We start from the raw sequence: 15,575 nt of genomic DNA on the forward strand, positions 1-15,575 counted from the left end.
ATTATGTCAGGGTTGTAGGTAGTTCCTTTCCTCACTCCACCAGTTGGGGTGGGGGAGAGTTTGGGGGTGGAGGGTCCTCAGTGTGGCAGAGATGAGTGAGGAGCATCTTGGGGGTGTGGCTACGGACCTCCCACTGAGCACGGAGTGCCAGGCACTTTTACAGGTCACACAGCCTCTCCTGCTTAGGGCCGCGTGCTGACTCTGCATGGATTTTATCTGAAACGCCCCCACAATGTCCTTTGAAAATGGGTGAAAATACCAGCTCCCCTCAAGTCTAAAAGCTCCTTGTTTCCATTGAACTGTGCATACAAAGGAGAAAGTGTGCTCAAGGAACCAGCAACTTATCAGATGCCTCCAGGAACCATGAAAGTGATGCTGAAAGGGTCGTACTGTCTGGAACTTCCTTCACAATCTTGTGGGAACAAGAAAAATGGAATCTCAAGTATAACATTTTTAGCAAAGTGATAGAAAAATCATGTGTAAATATTAGAGTCATATATCTTGGAAGGATTTTTAAAAAATCTTTCTATTAAAGTATAATATATACACAGAAAAGTATACATGTTGATGGTGTTTCACAAGCTTGTCACACTCACGTTAGACACCCAGGTAACTAGCAACGAGACCAAGAAACAGAGCATGACCTGTGGTTCCTTCCAGGTGCTACCCCTCCTCCCACCCCCACCAAACAACTGTGACAGTGTATGTTAGCGTTTGTCTGTGTTTGTACTTGATATAGATAGAACCCTACAGTCCATGCCCTTGTGTGTCTGCCTTCTTTTCCTTAGTGTTCTGTGTGTGAGATTTCTCTGCATGGTGGTATGTAGTTACTGGTCTTTCATTCTCGTTGCTGTGTCCTATTCCACTGTGTGGTTTTACCACACATGACTCATCCATTCTACTGTTGACAGGGGTTTGGAGAGTTTCCACTTTTGCCCATTACAAATTGTGCTGCTATGAACATTTTGGTACATATATTTTGGTGAGCATCTACATGCATTTCTTTTGGGTGTATGCCCAGGAGTGCATTTTTGGGGTCATAAATTGTACATGTTTTTCAGCTTTAGTAGGTAGTGAGTGCCAAGCAGCTGTCCAACAATTACACCAGTTTCCTCTCCAGCCGAGAGTACGGAAGAGTTCTGCTTGCTTCTTGTCTTTGCCAACACTTGGTATTTTCTTCTTGGAAGTTTTTCTTTTAGAAAAGAATCCATACTAGATTTTGTCTCCATCTGAGCTGATTCCTTCTCTAATAAATAAGAAATGAGGGAAAGAACCCTACTTAGCAAAACACCCACTGATATTGAGACACTGAGACCCTCCAGGGTCACACATTTTCGTTGCACTCTGGGCAGGAGCAAGCACGGTGGCTTTGTTTTATGTGGGAGGCTCTTAAACTCTGTTTTTCTTGAGTGACTTTGAAGTAGTACATAAAGACAAAATGTAAGATAATTGCTTTCTAAGAGATTAATATTAAAAATTTGAAGCTGAATCCTTGACTGTTAAAGAGGTAAAGGGAGGTGTGGGTGGGAGAAATGGATGAAGGTGGTCAGGGGGTCCAGGCTTCCAGTTATAAGATGAGTAAGTCCTAGGGAATGTAATGAAAATAAAATTTTTAAAAAAGATGAATCTCATATGCAGACATGTGCATTTTCCTTTTAAGTTTCTTTACCTACAAGAGTTTACTTTGAATTCCAATGTCTTTATCTCTTCCCCTCCTACTCAGTCTAACAAAATGATTCCATTTGCTTTATCAGGTGGTACTTATACTGTTTCTTTATGAGAATGTCTACTGTATGAGGTTTTCTTTAGACACGGGCAGATATATTGTTATAAAGTAATTGCTGGACTGTTTAGGTTTGTCCAGTATACAGTGGCTCTTTTCGCAGACACCGTTTGTATTATTTGATGTAGCTTTTTTGCAGAATACAAAACTGGTGAGTTATAGAAATGGGATCTAGAAATAATAGAGACACCTGCGGAGGTGCCTTGACTTACGTTTCAGTTGCCAGTGTTATGTGTGGGTGGGGTTAATAGAATTTCTTTGCAAACCATCACTCAAGTGAGTTAGGAAACTTAGAAGATACATCAGAGAGGAAAAAAAAATCAGTGTTTTGTGCTTTGAAAATGACGCTGGCAGCTACTTCAGTACTGAAGAGGCTGAATAAACCCTTTCTTCAGATGAGCTAACTTTCGAGCATTTATGAAACTTCTTTGGGCTTAAGGGGACACTTGGAGAAGTCTGGCACCTCTGCACTTACAAATGCTCATTGATGGAGTTCCTAAAGAATTAGTAATAGCATGTTATTGCACGTGAGCTGTCTCCCCCAAATGATTCCCCGACTTTTGCTTTCAGAGCACCCTGAGTTACAGCAATCCCACTTTGAGGTAGGCTGACCATTGGCAGGTGTCACCCAACATTTTCTTGAAATCCCCCTTTGACCCAGCCAGTCTTAGTTCCTGGAATGCAGCCCCCTATCCCTAGAGGCTCCCATGTGTCCCCTGGCTGCCTTGAACTACTTCCCCAACCCTAGATGTGTCCTTGCTGCGTAACTCTGCCATAAGACCTTTGGCTTTGGGTCACAGCGGTTCACTGGGGGCAGGGCTGTGGCATGCTCCTTGGCCAGTAATGTACTTCAGCCTCACCCTCACCTTGGAACTGACTGGTCCTCTCCGAAAACTGACCTTTGCTTTATAGCAACCCTCTTAACTAGACACGAAGCTGTTTGTGTAGAATTACCTGTATTACAGATACAGGTGTCTTAGTTTAGGATGCTGTGACAAACTAGTGTAGATTGGGTGGCTTATAAACAACAGAAATTTATTTCTCCCATTCTGGAGATTGGATGCCTGAGATCCAACTGCCAGCATGGTTGGGTTCTGGTCAGGCCTGTTGTGTGATTTATAGATGGCATCTTCCTGCTGTATCCTGATGTGGCAGAAGGCGGCTAGTTAGCTCTCTGGCCTAAGAGCGCAAATCCCCTGCATGAGGGCTCCATCCTCATGACCTAATCATCCCCTAAACGCCCCACTTCCTAATACCATCACTTTGGGGGGTGGGATTTCAGTGTTTGAATTGGGGTAGGGGGGACATAAACATTTATTCCACCGCAACAAGTGAGTACAGTTAGTACACTGGGAGAGCACACATGGATGGTGGCTTCAGTCCACCATGTGGTCAGCCCTTGGGGACTGGTGATGGTGCTGTCTGACCCAAGACTAACTTATTAATGATCTGAAGGAGGAGATCAGAAAGGTTAGCCTTCCCCATGGGTTATCTAGACCTGTCACCTTGATTCCCAGCCATTGCTTCTCTGGAAATGCACTAGTTCATTTCCAATGACCTAAGAGGTGGTTGTTTGTTCTTGGCCCCTGCCTCCCCCCTTGCAGACCACCAGCCAGACAGAGCTGGAAAACTGGATCACCGCCATCCATTCAGCCTGTGCAGCTGCGGTCGCCAGGCATCACCACAAAGAAGACACTCTCCGACTCCTAAAGTCAGAAATCAAAAAACTGGAACAAAAGATTGATATGGATGAAAAGATGAAGAAAATGGGCGAAATGCAGCTGTCTTCAGTCACTGATTCCAAGAAGAAGAAAACTATATTAGATCAGGTAATCATTCTTCTGTGTTTAGACTTGGGCGACACGGTTAGGTCTTCCGCCTTGGGATCGCGAGACATCCTTGGTTATCTCGTCAGCCTGTCATCCACGCTGCTAAATTCTTTATTGTGACTGTTAGTTTTCCTCACCCATTGTTCACCATTGACTGTTACGAGCTAAAGGGAACAATATTACCCTGAATAAAAGACAGAAATCTAATAGAGGAGCCTCCCCACTCCCACCGATGGCTTACTGTTCTCGAGTATCTGTGTAATTGGAAAGTCTGAACTTTTATTCCCCACGTTATCGGGTAGACTTGGAGCTCACTGCTCTGGGGGTCCATTCCTGACTCCAATTAATTCAGCATTCTAAATTTAGAAAAGGTAGAGTGCATTTGAAAAAGTGTATATATAATTGCTGTCTCTCAGCATAAGTATATTTCATGCTGAAAAGGAACGATTTATTCAGATAATCCAGGGCATTTTAGCCTTTTACTCAATTGTTTCAAAGTCACAGTGGCCACCTAGTAATGCTTTGAAACTTTGTCCTAATGTTTAGGAAGTAATTCTGTGAATAAATCTTGTTTAAATAATTGAACAGTTGATGACATGGGACAGCATGTGGTCTTCTGTATTTCTCTCCCTCTATGTTTTCCTTCTATTCCTGACCCTGTATATATTTTTTAATTTGAGGCAAAATTCACGTCACATAAAATTAACCATTTTAAAGGGAACAATTCATGACATTTAGTACATTCACATTGTTGAGCAACCAGAACCTCTGCTTAGTTCCAAAATATTGTCTTTCACTCCAAAAGGAACCCATCCCCACCCACCCACCCACCCACCCCTCCTCGTACCTGGTAAGTAGGTGCTCCTCTCTGCCCCTGGCATTCTACCTCTATGGATTTACCAACTTTGGGGTGCTTCATGTAAATGGAATGGCATAATATGTAATCTTTTGTGTCCGACTTTTTTCACTTAGTGTAATGTTTTGGAGATTGATCCACATGTATCATGTATCAGTATTTCATTCTTTTCGCTGGCCAAATACTATTCCATTATCCATATACCCCACAATTTGTTTCTCTGTTCATCTGTCGATGGACATTTGGGCTGTATCGACTTTTGGGCTCTTGTGAATAGTGCTATGAACATGTGTGTGCACTAATACTGTCTTTTAAGTCAAAGTAAAAAGGTAGATATCAACCATCCATCATTATCCGTTACATGGTTATTAACACCACTGGCCCTCACTATATGCCAGACCCTGTACCAAGTCTTACTCTTCCATTATCTTATTAAAACATCACCATCAGCCTTAGAAGGTCAGTATGATTTTGCCACTTTGAGAAGTGAGGAAATATGTTGGCCACCACCGTATGGTTGGAGCGATATATTCCAGGGTCTGGGTGTCCATCATCTAGTGTTTTCCACTTCCCACCCTGTACTTTCTACCATTCACCTCTTCCCAAAACCTCTCCATCTATTTGCCTCTGATCTTTAATTCACCTCACTGTTCTTCTCTTTGTCTTCCTATGAAAAGCCACCTCTTGGTAAGTCATATAATTCTCCAGTGTTGGAAATCCCACATTTTTTACTTCTTCTGCCTTGGGTTTATGGTCCAGAGTCTGGAGCTGATGGACCTATAATACCTGTAAACATGAAATCTATGATGGGACGACACAGAGCAACTAGTGATATACTTTCTATTGGTCATTCCAGGTTTATGGCTATAGATCTTTGCAGAAAAACATGTAGGCACTGAAAACAGTAATACTTGATCTGCTATTACCTAAGACACTTAGGGTATCTGGTGTTTATCCCTTAGGATTAAAATAAAGACCTTTACAACACATAGATTTTATAACATTTATGTAGGATGAAGTTAACACTTGTTTCCCCCTTTCCTCACCTTTTCTTTTCCCTTATTTTCACCACTGTAGATCTTCGTTTGGGAGCAAAATCTCGAACAGTTCCAAATGGACCTATTTCGTTACCGGTGTTACTTAGCTAGCCTCCAAGGTGGGGAGCTGCCAAATCCCAAGAGGCTACTTGCTTTTGCAAGCCGACCAACCAAAGTGGCAATGGGACGTGTTGGAATCTTTTCTGTATCATCTTTTCATGCCCTGGTGAGTAGCAGCTGGTGTACTTTTGAAAAATAGTCATCTGGACTGTAAATCCTGGGCAGGACTTGGTAAGAGTCTCTATAATGTTATTATTATTATTTTTTAGCTTAGTGCTGTGTGTGAACTTCTGACATGTCTTCTCTCTGCAGTGGATGCAAATCTTCCTTTGACGCTATTGTGAGATTTATTACTTGAGCCTCTCTTGATGGGGCCTAAATTATTGTGCTAAAAAAATGTGAAAGGTATTGTCTTAAGAGACTCTTTGCAGGTAACTTATGTTTGTGGATAATTTATGTCATCTTTAGACAGGGTCATGTTTCAACCCAAATATATATTTTTATATTAACCTTATGGAAATAGTAAGTGGAGAGCTCTCTGATAAATGTGTTCTCTCTCTCTCTCTCTCTCTCTGTCACTTTCTGTCTCTCTCTCTCTCACTTGCAAACGTGAAAACGCATACAGTATATATTAAAGACAGATCTCTTTGGAGATCTCCCTTTTCACTTTATTTTCATCATAGTTTTCATGGCCATAAATACCTAATGCATTAGAGGAAAACAAAGACCGTCCATGACTTACCAGCCCAAAGTATATATTTGCTTGGGGAAGAGAATTTCCACCTGATCTCCAGAGCAGCAGACTGTACGGTTGTGTCCTGTGCTTGTAATCTGTAATTTCACGTACTTGCTAAATTGCGAACAGCTTTATCTACCTTTGGCTCCTTTCTTCTCAAAAATTGCTATGTGAGTAATATGGTTTTACCGTGTCCAACTCAACACCCACTTAAAATGTATTGCACTTTAGCACATTTGCTGTGGAATTAAATGTGAAGTCTCAGGTTCCAGAAACTGCTTTGGAAAACCTTAGCTGTGTGGCTCTTGGTTTGCTCTGTCAGCTGGACCCTTCAATTGAATTCGGAGCTGTAATTCAGTCAGAGGCATTTGTATTCTTTATAAATAGGTTAGCATCATCATTCTGATAATTAGCGTAGATTTACATTTTTAAAGAAGTCTTAAACCAATTTCTGGAGTTATTAAAACTGGCATCCTGATTTGTTCTGCTAATTACAGCTCAGCTCTTGGTCTCCTTGGCTACCACCTCTCCATACAGCTATCAAGTCCTGTGTTTTTCAGTGGTGATGGGCCAAAGTTCTGTGTTAAATAAATCTTGCAAATGGTTTGTTTTCAGTTTGTGGCTCTAGGACTGCTTCTCTCAGACCTCGACACTCATTTGTAACTTAGACAAATTTCAGTTTGCCTATTTATCCTGCAAAAATATTGGGATAAAATTGCTAATTTACCTCCTTGTAAGAATGTCATAAATTGATGGAGCATTTTTATTAAGGTAGCTCATGATGCCAACGAAATGGTATCAGTTTAATACTAAATCTAGAGCATATGACTTTTTACCTCTTTCTGGGCTTGATGGATTTGGGAGAAAATAATTCTGCTGTCTACCTAAAACTTCTGTGCTTTAATTATTTCCTTCAAAGCCATTGGAACTAACCTCTCTGAGAAGGGGAAGTAAAAGCCACTGTATTACCCTCCGTAATTTGTCTTCAGACCTTCTAATTTCCTCTATCTCAGTATCTGTGATTTGTGTGTACTTTTCTTTTGATGTGCTGGCCATTTGAAGATGGGGTGTGGGGGTTTAGTAATGCTTTTAGGGGTTTTGGTCGGTAATTTTAAAGAAGAATAGTTAATTCCACGTGGACAACTCTGTTCCTTTTGTTGTGAGCTGCATCGGTGGTGCAAATCTGTGTGTCTCTGTGTCCTTGCAAACTTCTCTTTTCCATCCGGGGTTTCATTTCAGACAGAACAAGTTAGGCAAGCCTGTGGGGTATCCGTTCCTGTTTGTTACTCCAGTGCCTGTAGGAGATCCCAGGCAGGGTGTTTTACAGCCTGATTTATTGGATATTTATTTTTTCCTCCTCCCCTGGTCATTTGACCCCAGGGAATTTTTTCCCCTTGGGGTTGAAACATTCTTCAATTTAGCCTTTGTCCAGACATCCCCGCCCTCCCCCCATTTTAAGTGAGGGGCCTGGGAAGAGGAGGTGTGAGGGCTACAGGGCTGGGGGCGGAGATTTGAGCTGCAGTTTAAGTACCAGTCACCAGGAGGGCTTCCCGTGATGCTCAGTGATTTGCAGTAATTAACTGAAGGGTCCCTGCTGTGCTCTTTGAAAGAAGGTTATCATTGTTCGTGTTTCCACAGATGAGCAGAATGATAGAGTCATCAGGTTCCAACCACAAAGGGAGGCATTGTCCAGGCAAAGATCATTGAGAAACTCTGGAGCTCTTTGCCAGCCTTTTTTTTCCCTCTAAATCCCTTTGCTCATTTTGAGTCACTATTGTCTTGGGAGTAGCAGTTCTGTTGGCAGTTTACAAGGCCCCCAACAGTGTAGGATAGTTACTATACAAACCTTAAATAAAGTGCCCATTTGTGAAACAGACTAACAGGTCAGCTGGTAACTGAGAATATTTATGGTTGTCTGAGATTCTCCTCCAGACTCTGTTTTCCTAAAATGGTAAACTAAAGAGTGCTGTGTAATTGTAACCGTGTTATGTAGGATTTCTGCTTTTGCTTTTGATGTTTGTTTATTTGTTCATTTAACCAACCAACACATATATGTGAGTGTTCCACATGTGTTACTGCCCTCATAATTGGGGTTATGGCAGCAAACAGCCCAGAGTTTCTGTCTTATATTTTTAAATATAATATAATGTAATATAAATCTTACATTGTTGTGGGAGAGACGGATAATAAATAAGCAATTAAATCAGCACAATAAATACAGATATTGATTGATATATACTATGAAGAAAGTAAACAGTGATACATATTGATATATATGTATGTGTGTGCGTGTGTTTGTCTGTATATATTGCATATGTGTTATCTATTTATGGATTGATTTATCTGTTTATAAATAGATCGATAGCTATGGGACCAAAGGGGCAATTTTTTTCCTCTATGATTTTTGCCTTTAGCTCCATTTATTCAATGGCTCTTACCCATTTTGTGATGATTGGATTAACTGAAATTGACAGTCGTAGGAGCACATATGTATGTCAGCACATTACAATTCGTTCTTTTACAGCCTTTGTTTATGTTTAACTTAGAGAGTGATGAAAACAGAGAAGAGAAAATGCTTCCATATTTAATGCAAAGATGTGCCTTTTGTTTTGTGATTTTTGTTCCCCACAACACCTTACGTATAATTGTAGATTACGGCTCTTTCTCATAGAGCTTTCCCACCATTGTCTGGATGCCACATTAGTACATGCCCTAATCTGGGTCTTCTCATGTGCTAAGCTGAGAAAATACAAGACCTCTCAGCCTGCTCACCTTCCTATTTTCCTTTGGGACCAAACCCTTCCCCCTAATACCCTTGCAGAAAACCTGTTTTGATTCCTGTTTTTAATGTGCGTGGGGGTCTTTGCCAATCTACTCATGGGGCTTCCAGGGTGTTTTCCCTGTTAATCCTGAAAACCCCTGAGAGGCATGCCTTTGAACCAACCTGCTGACTGCTAGAGAGGCCCCTTGTGTACCCAACAGTGTTCTATCCCTGAGAATGCTGCCAGTTGGCAGCCGTCACATTGGGAGTTGCCCGTGTGGGAATCTGTGACAAGTAGGCTCCAAGACATTCACCTCTAGCAACAAAGAGCGGGTGGGGAAGTTTCATTTCAAGTCTGACTCGCTATACCTCCTGGCACTCCCTTTTTTGAAAGGAGAGCCCGTGGGTGGCCTATTGAGACGTCCTGGCAGAAGTTCCCTTAAGTTCCTGGGATTTGCTTGCAACCTGTAGGATAAAGTTCAAGCCTGCGTGTTTGCGTGGGAAGCACTTTATGGAGTCCTCGCAGAGATTCAGCACCTATGGAGCAGTTATCACAGATTTAAATGTGGAGTGTTGCCTTCTAAACTACTTGCCTAGGTTGCTGGCACCTTGCAAGTATCTTAATGGAGTTTAGCTTCACCACCACCCCCTTTTTTTTTTTTAACAAAATACAACTTTTATTCTTCGTTCACCTAAACATGGCGGGTGTGAGGCTAGTGAGGTGGCTTAACCATCTTCATGGACCCAGGATCTTCTGTCTTGTTGTTCTGCCATCCTTGAAAACGCTTCTATCCAGATGTCTTAGACTAGCTAACATATGGCCCTTCCTGTCATCGGAAAGGGGGAAAGTGAACCCCCTCTTTTTTTGAGGCCGGTTCCTAGAATTGCAAATAAACCTTTTACTTCCCATTTACCAGAACTTTGTCTCAAGCCTATGGGAAATAAGTCAACTTTGGGTGGCCATATGCTCAGCTTCATTTGGGGTTTCTGTGACGGGCAGAGAAGGAAGAATATTGGAGGACAACTGTCACTTCCCTAATAAGGAAAATGATTTTATGGAATTCTGAGAAAACTAAAGAGGAGAGATTGATAAATTGAGATTTAGTATAGCATCACAGGAACCAAAAGCGTTGTTTCACTCTTTGTGCTGACATTCAGGCACCATTTTTCATTAGCGTGAAGAAACAGCCTTGTAACACTTGAGGGAGAATCTCAAAAAAGTATGGAAAGTTTAACTTGGTAACTTGATGCAAGAGTTCAAGTCTGTGACTAGAGGGGTATCTAATTCTTAAAAACATCACATATATATTCTATTACTATTTTTATGTAATTTTACTGGTGATTTCCGACCATGATTGAGTTTGCCAACCTTTCATCTGCATTTTGAATCCCGGAAGGGCCCTCCAAGTCCTCGTGTATACGCTTGAAGGGATGTCATGGGGTCCTTAAAGAACAGGTGAGTGGTCCTGACACATCTCTTGTTGATGTCTGCCTTGCTGTCCTCAGGTGGCAGCACGCACTGGTGAAACTGGCGTCAGGCGGCGTACTCAGGCCATGTCCAGATCCACAAGCAAACGAAGGAGCAGGTTTTCTTCGCTTTGGGGTCTGGACACTACCTCCAAAAAGAAACAGGGACGCCCAAGCATCAATCAGGTAGGTTCCAGGGCGGATGAAAAAGCGAGCACACAGAATGCTTCCACGGACATCTCACTTTCCAATGCCTGTGCATGTGTGTGTGTGTGTGTGTGTGCGCGCTTTATTGACACTCAGTGTTATTTAAAAACAACTAGTTGACACAAAGATGTTATTTGTGGTAGATGCTTTTAATAGATACTGTATACCCCTAACAGTGAACTCTGCTATTAGTCTATCACCAAGCTCCAGTCTCCCACCTGCATCCTTTCCAAACCCTGGTTAATTACAGACCGACACAAAGTGCACAGTTTATCTGGAGTCTTCTGCAAAAAGCAGAGCTGGATGAGGTAGCTAAGTGGGCACCTGAGCACAGAGACTTTAAAGCTGCCTCTGGCACTGGATCAAAGGCAGCTTCCGGGGAATTCTATTTCTTTGCCCTTGACTTTCTGGGGTTGACATTAAGTGGGCAGCCCCTGTGCCCAGTGCTCTGAGGAAGCAGGAATCTGAGCGTGCTCGCTCGCTGCCATGACTCTCCTCCCCACGTGCTAGGCGGGGCCTGAATGGGATCTCGGAATCTCCCGAATGGCCCCTCCTACAGTAGAGCAGTGTCGTGCCTCCGATAGCTGTGTGCCGTGACCTCAGTAATTTTACTCCTTTACTAGTCAAGGCCACTTTCCTGCTGGAGTTACTTCCAGGAAAAACTCTCTCCATTGTCACTGTCATTCTTCTTCGGCTTTGAGAAACGAGTTTGCTCCAGAGCTGCTTCAGCTTTTAAGGAGTGAAGGACCATGGTATTTGTCTTTTGGGAGAAGAAAAAAGTCCAATACATGGTCTGCAGTGACTGGAAAATGAGGCCTCAAGCGTTTCTGAGGTCATGACAAGGACAGCCAGTTTGCCCTGTTCACTCTGTGCCCTTATGCAAATTGAGAAGAAGTCGATTGACTGATTCGATAAAAAGATCCCTTATTATTTGTTCTGACGATTCCAGCCATTCATTTACTTAAGGACTGAAATGTGAATAAAAGAGAAATAAATCCCGAAAGCTGATATACTAAATCCTATGCTGACCACCGCACTCATTTAAACCTGGCGTGTCTGTATCCTTGATGGAAGTTGAAGGAGATGAGATGATCAAATGATAAGAGAGCCTGAGGCTGAGCCATCATGCAGTTTGTTCTGTGGTCTTGGGGAGAGTAGAACATCAACTTTCCTACCATGGGTTTTGCTTCTATGTAAATCTGAAGAAGAAAATGTTTGGAGGGAAGTCAGTATTTCATCAGATAAATCATACAAGAGTTGATGGCCCTTGATGACACCTGCAAAAGGAGGACGTTACCCATCAGCTTTGCTCCGCTCCTTTTGGGAGGTGGTGGTGTCGTTTGGTTTGCATCCTCTGTCAGTGCAGCTGACTCAGACCACCGCTATAAATATGTCAGGACTTCGCAGTTGGCAGCTGGGTTTGAACTTCTCTTCCATCCAAAGCCTTAGTTCCTTCCTGTGCTTCAGCTCTGTAGGCGCCAGGTTATGTCACAGCTCATGGCTGCTGAAATATATGGCTGAATTTAAATGAATCCAAGAGAATGTTTTCACACTTTTTAAAAGTCCAAGGACGATATACTATCTCATAAGCAATTCTTGTTATTTTCTCTTAAAGTAAGACTGAAAAAGAAACCCAAAAATCTTCTTGCTTTGCCATAAGCATATCAATAGAAATTTACTTAATTCAGGACTTCGAAATGGACACAAATTTTATGATTTTTTAAATATCATTTGCATTGGGGCAAAGGCTTTTTCTTAATTGTATATATTAATATTATCCTGATAGTACATCCTCATTGAGAGCCAATATATATTAAAATTTCTCATGTCCAGGTGTTTAGGTTTTGACTACCTAGTGGCATCGTTACCCTGTTATGATTTTAGTCATATCTTTAAGTTAGCAGGATTCATTAAATTTCAAAGAATAGACGAATTTCTGTTTTATATATTAAAAACATTTTTTCTGTAGTGTTGTAGTTAAAAATATATGAATATACAGTCTCAGTTTCTACTGAACAGAGGTATTAAAAGGCAAACTGATTATTATTGATAGCAATCCGGTCAGGTATATAAGTCTAGCAGAAATTCTTCATCGTGAACGAATCATCGTGATTCATTGCTTTCATGAGTTTGTTTTCTTTAAATTTAGGTGAATTATTCAGATCTAAAAGCAAACTTTGGTTTTTAATTGTAAAAGATGTGGGAAGTGATCTAGGTAGAGGAACATGTTTTTCACGGTCTATTACCGTAAATTATTTTACCTGCGTTAGGATTTGATGTAGGCGGATCTGAAAACTTCCGTGATGTTTTCTAATAGGCATGCCCATTTTCCATTCCCCTCCGCACGTTTCATTTGCCCTCTTGCCCAGATTTCTTAACATGCTACTTTGTGTTTGCAGGTGTTTGGTGAGGGAACTGAAGCTGTAAAGAAATCTTTAGAGGGAATATTTGATGACACTGTTCCAGATGGCAAGGTAAAAATAAACGCATGTTTCTTTTCTAAAAGTACCACGAGTGCATCAACATTACACAATGCAGTAGTTTCTTGGGATCCTAAAATTAAGTAGACTCAGTATTAAAACCTGAAATGATCAGTTCTTTGAAGTTATGTAACAGATCAACAAGACATGGAAAAACATTTTATGTTTTTGTGATCACCATAAAAACATGATCCTGCTGACATAACATTTTCAATACTTATCATTTGAATGTATAAGTTTCCATCCAGAATTTAAGGGGAAATTTGACTTCTGGGGAGCCGAACATTACATGCCATTGAGAATTAATTTTAGATGCGACTTCCTTTCCCAAGAAGTGAATTTTCTTTTTTTGCCCTCCCTCTTTGCACACACGTGCAATTTTGCTCCTATTGATTTCAAAGAACTGTTGTGATAGTAAATTCTTTAAGAAAATAAAAATAAAAAAAGCTTTTGTCTCCCAAGTATTCAATTAAAGATTCACAGACTTTCATTCGCATGCTTGGACTTAAAAGGGGCTTTCAAACTGCTCCGATTGAAGCCCCATAAAGAATATTGATTTTTTTTTTTCCTAGGCCACGTTTTTCCAGTGTCTAAATAAATGAATAATCCTGAGTTTTAAGACCCTGATAGTGATACCAGCAGCGTCTTTGTTCTGGGTGTTCTGATGTTGATAATGTGACCTGTATGATCCTCTGATTCTTAGGCTCAGAATCAATATGACAGAATTCAGCACTTGGTTGCCATGCAACCAAGCAGGGGTGGTCAGCAGTGGCTCAGATCCACGTTCTAGATGAAACCAGAGTGCAGTGGGGCGTTCAGGCTCGTGGAGGGGAAGGAGAGAAGAGTGGCCTCCGCAGGCCTTTTCAACCTTTCACACCCAAACTATTCCTGGATTATGTCATCATGGACACAAAAGCAGCTGTCCTCGGAAATACCCTTATTGGCATTCTCTTTACGCATCCGTCTCTGTTTCTGATGACATTAAATTGCTATCCTATTGCAATTCAGATATAGTTTTCGATGTTAACGTAGCCATTTCTGAAGTCATCTAATTCATCCTGCATATCATTATTAGTGCACTTTTCATGTTGGGATATCCTCTCCAGGCACAGATTCTGGAAACTGCAAAAGTTTTGCCATTGATTTCTGTGTTGCTTCCCCCCCCCCCCCCAAGATAATTCTTTATCCCACTTCTTGTCTAGAATGCCTTGTACCTCAAAGAACAGTTTAGATGCAAAACTTGGGCTGATCTAGTGCTAGGGGGCACTTATTTAATGTGGCCTGTGGGGACAGAGTGGGAAGATTTCAATTATAGTTAATGGGATTTAGGCAAGCTGGATACTTTTCGACAATTCCTTTCCTGGGGTTTAGTTTATCTGCGATCGCAACACCATTCAATGGCAGAGCTGAAATTTTCTTCTCAATTGAATTTAGTTTAGTAGCCTTTACAAAAATACTTGTCCCATTCTGGGATCTGTTCTTTTATGTATGGAAGTTGTTACAGTCCCACTTAGGCTTTTGTTTGGATATTTGCAGCTTCTAGTAATTTATTGATACCAGCCTTGCTCTTGGTCATCTGCAGATAGGTATTTACCAATCATTGGCTTGGTTTTAAACTAATAGTCAAGGCTTATCACTTAGCACATATCGACAATCGATATTATTTTTACATTGCCAAAATCTAGCATACTTAATTGCTTATTTCAAGGAGATGAGACTCCTAATATTTCATCAGTCTATGAAGTGTTTTTCTGTTTTAGCTGTTTAACTTGCTTAGACATGACCCAGCTGCTCAATGTGTACATAAGACACATCTTCTCCCATCCTTACAAACTTGGTGCTGCCTCCTGACCCTCAGGCAGAGTGATGTGTAGAGGATGGAGTGATGGCGACAGCCTAAGAAGGCTACAGAGCTCATCCTTGAAGTTCTTGGAACCATCTGGGGAATGGAGCTGTCTGTTTCTCAGATTTGTGCTCGAGGTCAAATTTGAGCCCCAAAATGATGCTACTTGTAAATAGGTAGTCCTAGAACTTCCTCTTTTCTTTAAAAATTTCCTTGGGGCCTCACTTGCCTTTGAAACACAGAGCTCACGTGGCAGACATTCTTGCTCTTGGAATTCTCTGCTCTAAATTTTAAATGGGTTTGTGGAAAAGCCATTAACAATAAAGCTGAATTGAGTGAATGGCCCCTTTTTTCATTCCTTCCTTCCTTTCAAATTTCGGTACCCACTCATTTATGCAATGCCCACCTGTGTATGTCATGGATCAGGTGTGAGGTCTGCCTCCTATCTGAGAAACCCTCCTGTCAAAAAATTCATTTGTCAATAGTTTCTTCCTCTCTGAGGATTTCCTTTTACTT

The 15,575-nt window shown here is 41.4% G+C and overlaps 1 protein-coding gene across 8 annotated transcripts in view; it reads left to right on the top strand.

The window, feature by feature from the left end:
• Nucleotides 1-15,575, top strand: part of TIAM1 (TIAM Rac1 associated GEF 1) — a 360,045-nt gene that overhangs the window by 263,155 nt on the left and 81,315 nt on the right. For all 8 annotated transcript variants that reach the window (XM_019730167.2, XM_074326168.1, XM_074326172.1 and 5 more), the window contains 4 exons: nt 3,388-3,612; nt 5,546-5,731; nt 10,569-10,715; nt 13,136-13,210. In XM_019730167.2, the coding sequence (XP_019585726.1) occupies nt 3,388-3,612; nt 5,546-5,731; nt 10,569-10,715; nt 13,136-13,210 (633 nt within the window). The remainder of the gene's footprint in view (nt 1-3,387; nt 3,613-5,545; nt 5,732-10,568; nt 10,716-13,135; nt 13,211-15,575) is intronic.

The sequence above is a fragment of the Rhinolophus sinicus genome, linkage group LG01, assembly GCF_036562045.2.
Source record: "Rhinolophus sinicus isolate RSC01 linkage group LG01, ASM3656204v1, whole genome shotgun sequence".
Classification (NCBI taxonomy): domain Eukaryota; kingdom Metazoa; phylum Chordata; class Mammalia; order Chiroptera; family Rhinolophidae; genus Rhinolophus; species Rhinolophus sinicus.